The sequence below is a fragment of the Salvelinus sp. IW2-2015 genome, linkage group LG9 (assembly GCF_002910315.2).
Source record: "Salvelinus sp. IW2-2015 linkage group LG9, ASM291031v2, whole genome shotgun sequence".
In the NCBI taxonomy this organism is placed as follows: Eukaryota; Metazoa; Chordata; class Actinopteri; order Salmoniformes; family Salmonidae; genus Salvelinus; species Salvelinus sp. IW2-2015.
In genome coordinates, this window is record NC_036849.1 from 19559636 (window position 1) to 19577770 (window position 18135).

General features: G+C 42.9%; 2 protein-coding genes across 2 annotated transcripts in view; one reads left to right on the top strand and one right to left on the bottom strand.

Moving 5' to 3' along the window:
* Positions 1-9066, top strand: part of LOC111968766 (formin-like) — a 55057-nt gene extending 45991 nt beyond the window's left edge. Inside the window, 4 exon segments of the mRNA XM_023994625.2 lie at positions 1471-1522; positions 5259-5408; positions 6737-6818; positions 6973-9066. Of these exon segments, the coding sequence (XP_023850393.2) occupies positions 1471-1522; positions 5259-5408; positions 6737-6818; positions 6973-7017 (329 nt within the window). The 3' untranslated portion in view covers positions 7018-9066.
* Positions 9067-10537: 1471 nt separating this feature from the next.
* On the bottom strand, positions 10538-13289 carry LOC111968767 (gremlin-1). Its single transcript, XM_023994626.3, has 2 exons — positions 12962-13289; positions 10538-12392 (listed from the first exon to the last, which is right to left on the bottom strand). Exon 2 carries the CDS (start codon positions 12389-12391, stop codon positions 11840-11842), a length of 552 nt encoding a protein of 183 aa, XP_023850394.1. The 5' UTR covers position 12392; positions 12962-13289; the 3' UTR covers positions 10538-11839.
* Between the last annotated feature and the right edge of the window lie 4846 nt (positions 13290-18135).

An 18135-nucleotide genomic window follows, 5' to 3' on the forward strand; every position in this document is an offset into this window, starting at 1 on the left:
ATGCTGGTTAAGTGTGCCTTGAATTCTAAATAAATCACCGACAGTGTCACCAGCAAAGCACCATCCCACCTCCTCCTCCATGCTTCATGGTGGGAACCACACATGCGGAGATCATCCGTTTACCTACTCTGCGACTCACAAAGACATGGCAGTTGGAACCAAAAATCTCAAATTTGGACTCATCAGACCAAAGGACAGATTTCCAACGGTCTAATATCCATTGCTCGTGTTTCTTGGCCCAAGCAAGTGTCTTCTTCTTATTGGTGTCCTTAAGTAGTGGTTTCTTTGCAGAAATTCGACCATGGAGGTCTGATTCACGCAGTCTCCGCTGAACAGTTGATGTTGAGATGTGTCTGTTACTTGAACTCTGTGAAGCATTTATTTGGGCTGCAATCTGAGGTGCAACTAACTCTAATGAACTTATCCTCTGCAGCAGAGGTAACTCTGGGTCTTCCTTTCCTGTGGTGGTTCTCATGAGAGCCAGTTTCATGATAGCACTTGATGGTTTTTGCGACTGCACTTGAAGAAACTTTAAAAGTTTGTAAAATGTTCTGGATTGACTGACCTTCATGTCTTAAAGTAATGATGGACGGTTGTTTCTCTTTGCTTATATGTTCTTGACATAATATGAACTTGGTCTTTTACCAAATAGGGCTATATTCTGTATACCACCCTTAACTTGTCACAACACAACTGATTGGCTCAAACGCATTAATAAGGAAAGAAATTCCACAAATTGACTTTTTACAAGGCACACCTGTTAATTGAAATGCATTCCAGGTGACTACCTCATGCAGCTGGTTGAGAGAATGCCAAGAGTGTGCAAATCTGACATCAAGGCAAAGTGTGGCTACTTTGAAGAATATAAAATATATTTTGATTTGTTTAACACTTTTGGTTACTACATGATTCCATATGTGTTATTTCATAGTTCGGATGTCTTCATTATTATTCTACAATGTAGAAAATAGTAAAAAATTAAGAAAAACCCTTGAATGAGTAGGTGTGTCCAAACTTTTGACTGGTACTCTATATATATATACTGCGTGCATTTTATGTATGGGTGGTCCTGGGAATCAAACCCACTAACTATCCTGGCGTTGCAAGCGCCATGTTCTACCAACTGACACACAATTATCTTATCTCTTACAATCAATCTCAGTGAAATGCACAGACACCTCTATCACATGCTCTTTCACCCTAGACATGTCAACCTGGTGACCCTCCACCCTGACACTCATCCCTCCACCTGGGAGAGGATAGGTCTTTTCCCACAGTGCCCCCATCTGGGCTCCACCCAGTGTGACCCTGTATCAGTGGGACTGTATGGAGTCTCATTGTTGTACCTCAGTTGACCTCCCATTGGAAATATCTATTCCCACTACTGTATGTACTTTGACCTCAATGCCTCGACGAATACTGCCTCACACATAGGTTTGTTTACTCCATATTGTTTTTTGGCTTTTCCAGCTCAAAAGGACCACACTGCTGAGGATGACAGGCTCAATGCAGCACAGAAAAGGTATGAATCGTCTCTATCCATTCTAATATGATAACACAACATGATTTACCTAGAGGTCTTAGACCAAACAACATGTCATCTGTGTAACAGAGGAGTTCTTTATTTTCTGACCTGGCTGGTTGCATACCTCTGGAATACTCTAATGTTGGCTTTTATAAGACCTTTTGACATTCAGAAGGGAACCCAGCCAAGTATAATGGATGGTGGATTTCATGAGGGCATGATGGTTATTTAACATGTTTCACATAGCTAACATGGCTTACATCAGATAAAAGTAATGCAGGTCATTTGTAAAGCTGTCTGTAGTAATCAGATACGGATTGTGATAAGACAGAGGCTTCAGTACTGGGGCCTTGTGGTATCCAGGCTCTTCAGTCATGTAGCAGAAAACCCAGGTCATAACCTGGCCCACTGTAGACTGGCCCTGAGACAGGAATGGCTGCCTATCTAGACACACCAAACTCACATACACCTCCCTATACACACACTGCTCCCGCGCCGATACTTTTACATACACACACTGTGCTCACTCCACTCCAGTTGTTGTCAAGCCTTATCTTCCGTGTGTGGTTGTCACGCCCTGACCTTAGAGATCCTTTTTATGTCTCTATTTTGGTTGGTCAGGGCGTGAGTTGGGGTGGGCATTCTATGTTTTTGTTCTATGTTGTCTATTTCTATGTGTTTGGCCGGGTGTGGTTCTCAATCAGAGGCAGCTGTCTATCGTTGTCTCTGATTGAGAACCATACTTAGGTAGTCTTTTCCCACCTGTGTTTTGCGGGTAGTTGTTTTCTGTTTTGTGTCTGCACCAGACAGGACTGTTTCGTTTGTTCCGTTTTGTTATTTTTTGTTCTAGTGTTCAGTGTTATTAAAAGTCATGAACACGTACCACGCCGCACTTTGGTCCTCTCCTTCTTCCTCAGACGAACGACGTTACAGAGTCACTGTAAGAAGCGGCCCATCTGATTTATGGAGATATGGTCAACTGGCAGACGTTTAACGAGTGTCAGAGCGAAACCATATCTGGAAAATGTCATATCGGAAAAACACACTAGAAAGAGCAAACAAAAAAATAATTTTCCTTGTTTAGATAGAGACCAGAATTGTTTGCTTTAAATCATAACTCTCCCAATTCCAACATAAATCATGAAAAGCACATAAAGGAGAAAGTTTCCAAACGTCCCTGTTTCATGTTTCCATTTCAAGCCAAGAGAAGCACTCAGCTTGGGTATGCATGGGTCTCTCCATCTCTCTCTCTGTCTCCCTCACTCCTCTCACTCGCTCTGTCCCCTCTTCCGCTCTCTCTCTTTCCACTATCCCTCTCTCTCTCCCTTTCCCTCTCCTGGTGGTATTGTGATATCTCTGTCTGTGGCTGTGTGACTGACACCAGTGTAATGAAGATGTTGAACTTGGGGATATTGATCAAAAGGGTCCCGCGGCTAACAGCCCCCAGCCTTTAATTAAGTTTGCCTTTAATTTCACCTAAACGAGGCCGGGGGCTGCCTGGCGCTGGGGGGGGGGGCTCTCAGGTTCCCAGGGACGCACCTCATAAAAGTGACACGCTGGTGATGAATATGGGCAGTGGGCCTTGGTGTGTGTGTGCTGTGATGTGTGTCGGTTATAGTGTGTGTGTGCTGTGTGTTCTTTGGGCCCTGGGTGGGCCCCGACCCTCACATTGGGGCCCCGTGTTAATAAGGCTCATAGACATCACCACAGCTAGCTACTGAAACGCTGGGCCAACCCTGGGCCAACCCGTCAAGGAATGGGATTACGGTTGTTTGTTATGGTCCATGTGGCCTCAAGACAACCACCATCATAGGACTAAATGGGTTGTAGTGAATTTGGATACTTGGTTGGTAAAATGACTTTATGGGAAGCTGATATGATACACAGTTTATGACATCAGGTTTGGGGGTTGTTATAGTTTTCCTGGGCATCCTATGCAGTGAGTAATGAGGTCCTCTCCAGAACACGCAATCCTAATTTGTTCCTTATTTTTCAGTTTCCCTGAGGTCTCCTGATACGTCCACAGTTAATGGACCATTACAGTTCCCCTCCCTCATCATGCTCAATTTCATATGACACGACTGCAGCGTGTGTGCTGCTTACATACGTATGTGGTTACAGGGTGATTCGTTGAGGGATATTTGAACTGTCCCAACTTCCACTATCCATAGTATATTGAAGATGTCTTATCTCTGTTAAAGAAACAACAGATGATCACAAAAGTGTGTTTATCGTTCTAATCTGTTTTTGTATGGAATGTTTTAGCGGTCCAAATATCCTCTTGATATACCCGGTTGCCCAGGCTTTTTTAACTGGCCTATTTTACAGCCGTCAGTGAGGAATGCTGAACATAGGTACAGTAATAAACCGTCTCACGGTAGTTGCGTCATAGCCCTCCAGAAGTACGTGATATGTGTTTGTAGGACTTGGAGTGTGCGGGTGTGTCGTGTGCATGTGCGTGTGCGTGTGTGTGTGTGTGTGTGTGGTGCATCTTTGTGTTAATGTGTGTGTGTGAGCGAAAGAGTAAGAAAACGCAAGGGAAAGAGCTAAGCTCACCACACTACAGACTGTGTGTGATTTGTGTGAGCTCTGACACCTGACCCAGGGTCAGGGAAGGAGCCAATACAAAAGCGGCCTAGTTAATCACGCTGGACCATGCTGGTCGGGTCTACAAAGGCTTCCAGAATTGATGCCCGGCTGTCCTCCCTCTGTTGTGTTCCTCCTGGGTTCTGCTGACCTGGTCTGTTCTGGTTGTAGAGCGAGGCAAGGCGAGAATGATATACTGCACCGTCGGAGGAGGAGCACATGACAGTTATCTGAGGAATTGGGAGCAGCCGTCTGCCGCGCACATTGCCCCGTCCCCCAACAATCCCCGCCCAACATGTCTTACATTAGCGTCGCAACAGCCACCTACCATCTGGAYGTCAAAACCTCTGTGTCAATCTGGGAACATCTCCTGAATCATGACTCCTCTATATCAAGCGTGTGACAGACAGGCCTAGAAAATGCCTTTAATGTTTGGGTTAGAGAAAACCCCGGAGCAGCAGGCTGCTTTTCAAGCCCTGTGAGCACTGCTGAGAGCCTTGTGAAGAATTTAGATTTGGTTACAATTGAATTAGTCTGAGGATCTGCCATACACAGGGTTGTGGATTCTCTTCTCATAAAGACTGAGAATCTTGAATCTCTTCAAGTAGTACTCCCTTCTATTTGTCGATTTTAAGACCTAATCCACAACATTGTTTGAGTCAAGCATGTCTCAGAGTGCAGGATGATGAACGTTACGTGGTGTTGTGTGTGTGTGTGTGTGTGTGTGTGTGTGTGTGTGTGTGTGTGTGTGTGTGTGGTGTGTGTGTGTGTGTGTGTGTGTGTGTGTGTGTGTGTGTGTGTGTGTGTGTGTGTGTGTGTGTGTGTGTGTGTGTGTGTGTGTGTGTGTGTGTGTATGTTCAATATCTGCCAAGCACCGTGCTGTGTTTTGATGTAACATTTACACATTCCTGTGATCATCTTGCATATTGTCTGCCAATAACCATTGTTCCTGGATCGAAACAACGTGTGTGTGTGTGTGTCAGCCAGATCTTGGCTAGATCCCCTGGCACTGTTCCCCTTCAGGCTGTAGTAGAGGTCAATGTGATAACGGGACCTCCGCTACCGGCTCTCCCCTGTGACCCAGCAGGATGTCCTCTCACTCTATCTCTCTTCCCTCTCTCTTCTTCCCTCTGTTTCTCCCACACAGCTTCCTGGACATGGTGGGCTACTTTGGGCTCAAGCCAAAGTCTGGGGAGAAGGAGGTGGCCCCTGGTTACGTCTTCATGCTCTGGTATGAGTTCTGCAGCGACTTCAAGAACACGTGGAAGCGGGAGTGTAAGAACATCTCCAAGGAGAGGTGAGTGTAAGAATCCAGGCCTGCATCAGAGATCATATTAAATCACACAGCTTGTGATGAAGGGGACAGTTCTACAGCTCCTTTCCAACTGTATCTATTTCCAGAACCCTGAGTGTTCTTTTTTTGATGACATAAAAGGGGGATTTTTTTGTGATAGGGTCAAAGTTCATTCTTTACACTTTAAATATGTTGAACAGTACCTTTAGTCGCTCTTTTCTTACCCATCTTTATTAACACGTAGCAGATTGTTGGTGTCCATCATATTTATGTGTGGTACAAAACACCCCAACAGGGCGTTATAAATTCTGTAGACAGTGTGGAGTGGAGATGCTTTTACCAGTTCTTATTAAAGCACAGGGGCATCAAAGAGAAGGAAGGCAGGCCGGGACCAGGGCCTGGTACAGAGTCAAAGCCTGGGGCTGGATTTACGGTGTTTCATCTGACCCGAGGCATGGTGTTGGATGGGAGTCCAACTGCTGGATAGCAGCTCTCCTGGAGTCCTTCTGGCTTTACTGGGAGGAGACAGAGGCTCGTTAAAGACTGTGTGTTCTGGGAGGACTGTTAAACACATTGTCATGATCTGACCAGTCCACAGGGCTTCAGGCTTACTGCATATGGAGACATGCACACATACAGTCACCATACATACAGTAAAGCAGGGCAGCTATCTTTGAACTGGTGAGTTATGGACAGAGGTAATGCTCTCCCAGCCATTCCATGGATCCATGTGCTCTCTTAATTGTTTACTAGGCAATCATGTCCCATATTACACACAGCTGATTGTGCTTATGTACAATTAACTTTATTTTAAATACGGTTTGCACACCCATAAAACCCAAGTGTTTTTAAGTCTAGCTCATTATCTCATTGGCCCACTGTCATTCTCCCTGCTTTAAGCGGTGGGCTTCACTACCTGCTAACTCCAGAAGGCTCAACAGAACAGAGTGGGGCTGTGAGGGAGGATGAGGACTCTCTGTGCCATGCTTCCATGCAGTGTTCGCGGTAAAATATAACATGTTGCGGTGGTGCTTCGCTGTGCCACATACAATAGTGCCCAGGGTGGATACATACTGTGGTGTGTACATGCTGCTATTACAGTACAAATACCTTCTGGAGGGACTGAGGCCGTTGTTAGCTAACTAACTCATGTACGCCAATGTTACTAACAGACATCAAGAGGTTTTCTGTCTTAGACATGACAGTGTTGTGCCACATGGTCAGATATGTGACACAATGTACAGATTTGAGGGAGTTGTTATGGTTTATGTAATATTATCAAAGGTTATTTTAACCTGGATAGATAGAGACATGTTTACTCTTTCTTCCAGGCTGAAGGAAGCGCAGGAGAACATGAAAAAGATCACTGCTGAGAACAGGGTGGAAACCAAGAAGATCAATGCCAACAGTCTGGTAAGAACTGGACTCCCTTCAACCTCCCTCAAATATTTTGATCAGTAACATGGTTGCTATTACCTTGGCTACTAACACAGTCGATCATGGTGGATCATATCATATAACACAATGCTATAAATCTCAGCTATCCCTTTTTCTCCTCTGTCAATAGAAAGAGAGACTGCGTCAGAAGGAAGCCAGCGTGTCCTCCAGCTGAAGAGGATGACCAATGAAGGACAGAGTGGAGAGAGGAAGTGGAGAGAGATGGCAGATGGGGAAAGTCTGCTGGCTTCACCACTTCTCGCCTTTACCACCTGCATCTTACCCAACATCATACCTCATTTAGCCCTCCGTGCCCCCACGCTGTGGACCTCTCTACTACGGCCCCATTCTACCATCCCTACTGACTGGACCATCTCCACCGCTCTCCATGGGGCACCCCTCTTTTACCTCAACCTCGTTCCCAGGTGAGAGGCACCTTGTGTGGCTTCCATCACTGTGTATCCCTAGGACCACCATCCAGACCAACACTTACACCATGGGAAATAGGAACCTGTCTGCCTGACACCCTGCTGTAGATATGCCGACTGCTAAGTCTATGTAGGCTGCTAAGTCTACACAGAGGGTCCATGGCTGACTAAACAGCTTACATGATGAGAATCACAGGGGTCAAAGGTCAACCTCATTCATCCACACTGGTGTGACCTCTGAATGGCCAGCCTGTAGAGCCTGCTCTGAGGGGTGCTGGAGGTCAGGATAATGAGCACTGCAGCTGACATATCTACAATGCTGACCCCTGACCGCTAGGCTTCCTAGGCCTGCTGGAGCTGAGGACCTACATTCATTCCTCAGTCTGGGTTTCTTTAAGGACAGCATCACACATCCTGATGACATAATCCAATGCATTGTAGCTAGGTTATACAAATACAATAAATACATCAAAAATAAAGAGGAGGCCTCATTGTTGTTGGGCTATGTTAACAGATATGGCTACCAGGTGATGTTCATGCAGAGAAACTATTACGATTGAATGAGTAAGACATTCAGGAGTTGTTATTCTAACAATGATTCAGAATATGAAAGCAATATACAATACTATCATGTAAAGAATAGCTATTCGTCTGCTGTGGCCCATTTTTGAAGTGTGTCTTGTAAATGCATTTCATATGGTGTTTGTTTTCATATGAGCAGAGACTGAAACGTTTGACCTGATGTATTACGAAGAGAATCAGTAGTCTTTATTGGACGGAGAGTCCTGTTGAAGGCATAGCGATATGGGTCCTGGTCAGAAGGTGGAAACTGGATGTAACGGTGTTAACTTTCTCACTGCACCAGACTGACCCCTCCTGGGTGATAGCCAGAGAATGCCAGACCTTGGCAGCAATGCCTTGCTCTCATCCCCCGAGTCAGACATCACGCTCTGAGATGAACAAACAACCCTGCTATAAGCTACGCTGAGAAAAGCAACAGGTCTTCTGAGTATGGCTGCCCTGACACATTTTTTAAGTGTATATGATAGAATCGTTAGTTGTTCCCAATGAATGTCGTTCATGACATATGTATGTCACAATTCTAAGCACTTTCCTTCTTGCATCAGCTGTATTTAGTAGCTAAGCTACATCCCCTGTTATTCTCAGAATGGTACTTAATCAAATGTATTGCACTTTTTTACACCTCAGTTTAAACTCCTATGCAATTCTATGGCTTGCGTGCTATGATAAGAACATTTATGAATTAATGTTGCAATAAAAATTGCATCATCCATTTTGAGTTTTTAGAGAAAACCATATTATATTTATTTAACAAAATATTTGTAATTTAACTCTGGAAGATTTAAACGTTGTCTTGGGAAACTATAAATGATAGGGGAAACTATAAATGATATGAAAGATTTATTTTATGCCAAAACATGAACTGTTTTCTCTTTGAGGCTGTATTTTTGTGTATTATTTGATTCCTACCCTTAGCTTGAGGAGGATACATGAATGGCTCAATAGTCAGGTGAAAAATGTGTTTAGTTTCATTTGGATGTGACATATTATGTAGAGCCTTATTCATTTACCCCAAATTATCTTGTTTCATACCTGATCCAAACTGATAGGGAGAGTATAATTTGGCTAAATATATTGCCTTTTGATTTATTTAAATCAAGAACATTTTTACTTTGTTTAAAAATAGAAACGATTACTCATATCAAGCCATGTGTATACTTTACCCCTGTCAGAACCTATTGAGTGTAAAAAATAACATCGTTGTTTCATAATCATTGAATGTGACATTATTTTGCATGAAGAGTTTTCATAATCTTACAATTGCAAATTGTCTGTTTACTTTACATTTTTTCAAAACCAAATTAGTAGGCTAGAAGTTAAATATTATGAAGGCCTATCTATAATGTATATTGGTTCATTTAGTTACAGGCCGATATATGTTTCCACGTTTTTTAGATGTTTATCGTAAAATAAATAATTTGCGCGAGGTCAAAGTAATAGATGACAAACATCACAAACATCACAACATTTCAGTCACCAAAGTCTTAACTGGAGTCTATAGATGAGGAACTTTGCAGCTATGGAAATGAACGAAATGAATAAGCATCCTTGTAAATTGTTTCTCTACTTTCAGGACTCCCTAATAGGCTTAACATTCAGACTCAGTAATGATGCAGTAACTAAACAAAGGTGAAAATATGTTTATTACAATGACTCAAGTAGCCAAATTGTTTCATTAATACATATTAAGAGGTTCATTTATGCGCTATTATTTATTAAATTGCACCTGTTCCTCTCAAAATGCATATTTTCATTATGAATGAATAATTGAAACATGTTAGAAAGCGCGATAATAATGGGAGAAAATAGACCTAAGTTAAATGGATAGAAATGGATAGAAACAATCAATTTCCCTGAAAACATGACTTGTGTATTTGCCTACAATTGGCCGCAAACTTGATTATTCTGCACTACATTAAGTACAGTGAAGGCATGGCAAGGCTAAATCGAAGAAAAGCGAGGCAACTGACATGTTCTTAGCCTAAAACCTTGCATTTACAAGCGGATGTATTTTTTTACGCATGGGGTGGCAAATTACCACTTGGCAAATGCGCACGAGGCTTAAACAACTGGACAATAAAGATTTGATGAAGAAAACTCGGCATTACATTTTTAGCGAAAGGCTATTGATTGGTTGATGTATTTATTTTTAGAGAACAGTGTAGAGAACCATCTACAGTACACCGTCTGAACAAAAAAATAGTAACGCAGCAATGGTTTTACAAATGCGTCATAGCGTCAGATTGTCCATTTAGGTCAGATTGTCCATTTAGCGTCAGATTGTCCACAGAAAGACTTGGGCCTGTGGCTGTGAGCCGAGGTAGAGGCTATTGTAAATTCTGATAACATCGTTTCAATGGGGTTCTTGAAAAGGTTGTTGTGCCTGACATGTAATTGCGTTTCTTGTGGTCTTCCCTCATAAATTATATTCGTTTTACGACGAAATGTAAGCTGTCCACGGGTCTAAGGAACGTATAAAAGTCCCAGCAAGAGGTTGGCTCGAAGCAAGAAGAAAATAACCCCATCGCTGGAGAAGATGCTTTTATTTGGTGTTTCGGGTTAACCTAATGCATAAAATGTTCTGTATGAAATCGGGAGTCTTTGCAGTTTGGGTGTGGGTTAATTTACTGCAACTTTCAGACAAAGAATGTGAGCAAAAAACAAGCACGTTCAGTGAACACTGAACAATGTCAATAACTGTTTATTTTGTTTTGTGGATCACTTGCTTTGATATAATTATCAAACCGGTTGCATATACAATTGGTGTATGAATAACATTTTAAAACTAAAAGAAACGCTTCCATCTATAGCATTATAAACAATTATGTACACGGAGTGTACAAAACATTAAGAACACCTTCCTAATATTGAGTTGCACCCCATCCCCCTCCAATTCTTCCCACAGTTGTGTCAAGTTGGCTGGATGTCCTTTGGGTGGTGGACTATTCTTGATACACACGGGAAACTGTTGAGCGTGAAAACCCCAGCAGCTTTGCAGTTCTTGAAACAACCCGGTGCCCCTGGCACCTACATACCCCGTTCAAAGGCACCTAAATAGTTTGTGAATGGCACACAAACACAATTGTCTCAAGGCTTAAAACTCCATCTTTGACCTGTCTCCTCCCCTTAATCTACACTGATTGAAGTGGATTTAACAAGTGACATCAATAAGGGATCATAGCTTTCACCTGGATTCACCTGGTCAGTCTATGTCATGGAAAGAGCTGGTGTTCATAATGTTTTATACATTCAGTGAACATCGACCATTTTTATTTAAATGTCAAACTAATACAAACATTTTGTTTGTTTCGATTTATAGCGTCGAACATAGGTATAGGCCTAGCATACTTTACAAAAGCTCTCTTTTCTCCGCTAGGCTATACTGAACATTGGAGTCACAAATCAGTGGAGCATTCTTGCCACATTAAATAGTCGTCACTTATCTTCGAATTCCACATAGTGGAAACTAGTCTTCAACCATTATTTAAATGCATTGTCCCGTCATATTCCCTTCCATTGAAATTTGTTGTGATTGCCTAAGGATGTTTCTGTCCAAAAGAGTGTAAACATCCTCTGTGAAATGGTTCTGCAGTCCTATTTGCGGAGGTTGGAAAAGCCGTGCGCTTGGTTACAAGTCAATCGGCAGCTTGTGTTCATTCCATGTTATTATACCATGCAACGTTGCTTGCCACAGGCTGCTATTGCAATTTGATTAATACAACATTTGACACATAAAAGTATATGGTACAGCAGGCTTTGTTTACAAAATAGTATGCCCACGTATAGGCCTATCTACACAAGCCTATAACATGGGATGCACATGTTTGTAATTTATTACTTTCCTTGCAGATTGAACATTTTCCCATATTTGGAAGAGGGAAATATGCTCCCAGTCAGTCATATGGGTTTTTTCGTTCATGTGAGCAATCCAATAGCGGTATGATGAGCAGACTTATTGGCTGCATCCCGGTCAATCACACCACAGGACTAGTCCAATTCTATGGATATGCAGCGGCACTGCTTTACGCGCTGGATGCGCTTCTTCTTGGTGGGCGGCTGCTGGTCCGGGCAGTTCAAAGTGTAGGTCATGGTTGTAAATCGTTTCGGCTTGCAGAATGAACAAGACTGGAAGGCTCCCTCTTCCCTGCGGACATGTCTGGGGATGTAAAAAGAATTACACTGTCCGTAGCAGAACCTGTTAATGATGGTGCGGCTGATGCAGCCCTCCTCGTGGATGGTCTGTTTGAGTGGCTGGGTCTTGCACCAGTCGCGTTTCAGATAGCGGCGCTCCGTGACATGCAACGCTTCTTGGCTGGACTCCAGCACCTCCTCAGCCGGTGCAGCAGAGCTCTTTCCCCGCCCTCGGGAACCAGAGCCCGCCTGCGGTGTCTGTGGCTGCTGCTCCGATTCGTTTGGGTTGTTTTTGTCAGGATGAGGGATGGCGCCTTGGGAGCCCCTGATCCTTTTGGAAACCACTGGAGATGACAGCAGCCCAAGGACGAAAACCATGCCACAGAGGATACGCGCCGATCTGGCCATCCTTGAAGAGGAAAGATACGTGAATGTTGAATCATCATCCATAGCCTAGCATTTTAATATTTGTTGTAAACGACAACCCAGATTTACGCTGCGTAATTAATGCATGGGCTTTCTCGTCTGTTTTGGCCTCACGAAACATTACACACAACTTGCGATTTAAGAGGAATAGAAACATTAAACATTGCCTTTAATGAACATATTTATTTTCTTGTTTTTATATTCACAATATAGTCCACATTACCCAACTCAATCGTCAAACCAGAAAGAAGATAAAAGCTATCAGAATACAAATGTATATTTTATGGATTTTGCGGTATAGCCAAGTTATAGGGCGAAAGCCATTGAGTAAAACCGAATAAAGAAAAACAATCTTTCTGCATGAAAGTAATCATTTAATTTCACATTTATATTTACAATAGTCTACAATAATCATTGAGACATGTATTCTAACTACAGAACAGGTATACATACAACCACGTGTGACGTGATAAGGAACCTAATTCGATAACATGCCCAAGTTTTACGCACATACTTTCTCAGATGTTAAGCGTTGAACTTCACTTCACTCACCTGTCAAAAGCTCCAAGTAGCCGCAAATGAAATAATCTGTGGTGGGTGTTTTTATGAAATCTCCCGAGGCAATAGGCAGCTAATGGTGGAGACTGTAGTACTGCAGACGGGGCGCGCGTTGGTGGGAGTCTGGAGTCGTTAACGATTCCATAGAAAGCGGCTGGAGTTTCAATACAAAATGCTGCAGCGCCGGACTGTCTCCTTTTTAAATGTCTGCCAGCTGAGATGTGCACAACAGATCCCTCAACATTATTGGCTAAGCATGATGCAAGGAAAATCAAAACTATCCGCCCCCTCAACACTTCCCCGAATCCACTTTAAGAAAACAGACAACCAAGGAATATCATGGGGGAGGGGGTGTAGGAGAACTTTGGCACGTATTTCATGGAAACCATGCAGACTTCAGTGCTGAACTGGGCACACATTTGGGAATGTAATGCATGTCATAAATATAAAGTAAGTCTAGCCTATTTTACTCATCTGCATGTTATCTCTAATATCTCACATTTTCTATAGGCTATGTTTACAGAGGGGGAGAGAAGAGAGGGAGCAGTCATGGTTTATTTTACATTCTGCTTTTTACATGATAGAAATTACATGATAATGATAATTACATATTAGTCAAAGCTCATCTCTAAGCTCAGGGCCCTGGGTCTGAACCCTGCCCTGTGCAACTGGGTCCTATTCCTGACTGGCCGACCCCAGGTGTTGAAGGTAGGCAACAACACCTCAGCCACGCTGATCCTCAATACAGGGGCCCCACAGTGGTTCATGCTCAGCTCCCTCCTGTACTCCATGTTCACCCATGACTGCATTGTCACGCAGGTCTCCAACTCAATCATCAAGTTTGCTGATGACACAACAGGGGTAGGCCTGATTACTAACAACGACGAGACAGCCTACAGGGAGGAGGTGAGAGCCCTGGCGGAATGGTGCCAGGAAAATAAACTCTCCCTCAACGTCAACAAAACGAAGGAGCTGATCGTGAACTACATGACAGAAAAGAGAGCACGTCCCATCCACATTGACGGGGCTGTGAAGAGGGTCAAAAGCTAAGACCCTCACAAACCTCTACAGATCCACCATCAAGAGCATTCTGTCGAGCTGTATCACCGCCTGGTATGCCAACTGCACCGTCCGCAACCGCAGGGCTCTACAGCCCGGTCAACCTAACGTATCACCGGGGGCACACTGCCTGCCCTCCAGGACATCTACAGTACCCAGTGTCACAGGAAGGCCAAGAAGACCAACAAAGGCCTCAGCCACCAGAGCCATGGCCAGTTCACCCCTCTACCATCTACAAGGCAGAGACAGTACAGGTGCATCAAAGCTTGGGCCGAGAGATAAACAGCTTCTATCTCCAGGCCATACATTCACCACTAGCCGGTCTCTGCCCAGTATAATGCCTTGAACCTTAGTCATTGTTACTAGTCGGCAACCACCCGGTACTTTTACCCTGAACCTTAGAGACTGCTGCCCTATGTACATAGAGTCATTGAACACTGGTCATTTTAATAATGTTTACATGCTGTTTCCCACTTTATATGTATATAGTCAATTCTAGTCATGTCTCATCCTATATAACTACTGCTGTATACACCTTTTCTTTTTATATATTCGAATCAAATCAAGCTTTATTTATACATACTGTCCATACATACCAATATATATATATATATACTGTTCAAAAGTTTGGGGTCACTTAGAAATGTCCTTGTTTTTGAAAGAAAAACACATTTTTTGTCCATTAAAATAACATCAATAACATCATCAAATTGTTCAGAAATACAGTGTAGGCTGATTTTTTATGGAATATCTACATAGGCGTAGAGGCACATTATCAGCAACCATCACTCCTGTGTTCCAATGGCACGTTTTGTTAGCTAATCCAAGTTTATAATTTTAGAAGGCTAAATGACCATTAGAAAACCCTTTTGCAATTATGTTAGCACAGCTGAAAACTCTTGTTCTGATTAAAGAAGCAATAAACCTGGCCTTCTTTAGACTAGTTGAGTATCTGGAGCATCAACATTTGTTGGTTCGATTACAGGCTCAAAATGGCAGAGTTCCTTCTAGGCAGAGTTCCTCTGTCCAGTGTCTGTGTTCTGGCAGCTTCATTAAATAGTACCCGCAAAACACCAGTCTCAATGTCAACAGTGAAGAGGCGACTCCGGGATGCTGGCCTTCTAGGCAGAGTTCCTCTGCCCAGTGTGTGTTCTTTTGCCCATCTTAATCTTTTATTTTTATTGGCCAGTCTGAGATATGGCTTTTTCTTTGCAACTTTGCCTAGAAGGCCAGCATCCCGGAGTCGCATCTTCACTGTTGATGTTGAGACTGGTGTTTTGTGGGTACTAATTAATGAAGCTACCAGTTGACGACTTGTGAGGCGTCGGATTCTCAAACTAGACAATGTAAATGCTGATGCTCCAGATACTCAACTACATTGTAGAATAATAGTGAAGACATCAAAACTATGAAATCATGTAGTAAAGAAAAAAGTGTTAAACAAATCAAAATATATTTTATATTTGAAATTCTTCAAAATAGCCACCCTTTGCCTTGATGACAGCTTTGCACATTTTTGGCATTCTCTCAACCAGCTTCAACTGAAATGCTTTCCCAACAGTCTTGAAGGAGTTCCCACATATGCTGAGTACGTACTTGTTGGCTGCTTTTCCTTCTTGCGGTCCAACTCATCCCAAACCATCTCAATTGGGTTGAGGTGGGGTATTGTGGAGGCCAGGTCATCTAATGCAGCATTCCATCACTCTCCTTCTTGGTCAAATAGCCCTTACACAGTCTGGAGGTGTGTTTTGGGTCATTTTCCTGTTGAAAAACAAATGACAGTCCCACTAAGCGCAAATCAGATGGGATGGTGTATCGCTGCAGAATGCTGTGGTAGCCATGCTGGTTAAGTGTGCCTTGAATTATAAATAAATCACAGACAGTGTCACCAGAAAAGCACCCCCACACCCTCACACCTCCTCCACGTTTCATGGTGGGAACCACACATGCGGAGATCATCCGTTCACCTACTCTGCAACTCGCAAAGACACGGCAGTTGGAACCAAAAATCTCAAATTTGGACTCATCAAGGACAGATTTCCAATGGTTTAATGTCCATTGCTTGTGTTTCTTGGCCCAAGCAAGTCTCTTCTTATTATTGGTGTCCTTTAGTAGTGGTTTATTTGCAACAATTCAACCATGAAGGCCTGATTCACGTGGTCTCCTCTGAACAGTGTCTGTTACTTGAACTCTGTGAAGCATTTATTTGGCCTGCAATTTCTGAGGCTGGGAACTCTAATGAATTTATCCTCTGCAGCAGAGGTAACTCTGGGTCTTCCTTTCCTGTGGTGGTCCTCATGAGAGCAAGTTTCATCATAGCGCTTGACAGTTTTTGCGACTGCACTTGAAGAAATGTTCAAAGTTCTTGAAATGTTTCGGATTGACTGACATTCATGTCTTAACGTAATGATGGACTGTCATTTCTCTTTGCTTATTTTAGCTGTTCTTGCAATAATATGGACTTGGTCTTTTACCAAATAGGGCTATATTCTGTTTACCACTCCTACCTTGTCATAACACAACTGATTGGCTCAAACGCATTAAGAAGGAAAGAAATTCCACAAATGAACTTTTAACAAGGCACACCTTCTAATTGAAATGCATTCCAGGTGACTACCTCATGCAGCTGGTTGAGAGAATGCCAAGAGTGTGCAAAGCTGTCATCAAGGGAAAGGGTGACTACTTTCAAGAATATAAAATATATTTTGATTTGTTCAACACATTTTTGTTGACTACATGATTCCATATGGGTTACTTCATAGTTTTGATGTCTTCCCTACTATTCTACAATGTAGAAAATAGTAAAAAATTAAGAAAAACCCTTGAATGAGTAGGTGTGTCCAAACTTTTGACTGGTATATATATATATATACAGTGGGGCAAAAAAGTATTTAGTCAGCCACCAATTGTGCAAGTTCTCCCACTTAAAAGGATGAGAGAGGCCTGTAATTTTCATTATAGGTACACTTCAACTATGACAGACAAAATGAGAAAGAAAAATCCAGAAAATCACATTGTAGGATTTTTAATGAATTTATTTGCAAATTATGGTGGAAAATAAGTATTTGGTCACCTACAAACAAGCAAGATGTCTGGCTTCCAGGGAATCCTATAGATGCTATAGATTCCAGGGAATCCTGGAATGACATTGACCTCATCCCGTCAGTAGAGGATGCCTGGTTATTCTTTAAAAGTGCCTTCCTCACCATCTTAAATAAGTATGCCCCATTCAAAAAATGTAGAACCAGGAATAGATATAGTTCTTGGTTCACTCCAGACCTGTCTGCCATTGACCAGCACAAAAACATCCTGTGGCGTTCTGCATTAGCATCGAATAGCCCCCGTGATATGCAACTTTTCAGGGAAGTTAGGAACAAATATACACAGGCAGTTAGGAAAGCTAAGGCTAGCTTTTTCAAAAAGAAATGTACATCCTGTAGTACAAACTCAAAAAAGTTCTGGGACACTAAAGTCCATGGAGAATAAGAGCACTTCCTCCCAGCTGCCCATTGCTCTGAGGCTAGGAAACACTGTTACCACCGATAAATCCACTATAATTGAGAATTTCAATAAGCATTTTTCTACGGCTGGCCATGCTTTCCACCTGGCTACTCCTACCCCGGTCAACAGCCCGGCACCCTCCACAGCAACCCGCCAAAGCCCCCACCATTTCTCCTTCACCCAAATCCAGATAGCTGATGTTCTGAAAGAGCGGCAAAATCTGGACCCCTAAGAAACAGAGCCGGGCTAGACAATCTGGACCCTCTCTTTCTAAATAGGTAAAGTCCCCCCTTATCTCAGCTCGCTGGTCACCATAGCAGCACCCACCTGTAGCAGCGCCTCCAGCAGGTATATCTCTCTGGTCACCCCCAAAACCAATTGTACTTTGGCCGCCTCTCCTTCCAGTTCTCTGCTGCCAATGACTGGAATGAACTACAAAAATCTCTGAAACTGGAAACACTTATCTCCCTCACTAGCTTTAAGCACCAGCTGTCAGAGCAGCTCACAGATTACTGCACTGTACATAGCCCATCTATAATTTAGCCCAAACAACTACCTCTCCCCTATATATATTTATTTATTTTGCTCCTTTGCACCCCATATTTCTA

Excerpts from the sequence above, each read along its gene's own strand:
- LOC111968767 (XM_023994626.3), bottom strand. The coding sequence starts at position 12,391 with ATGGCCAGATCGGCGCGTATCCTCTGTGGCATGGTTTTCGTCCTTGGG.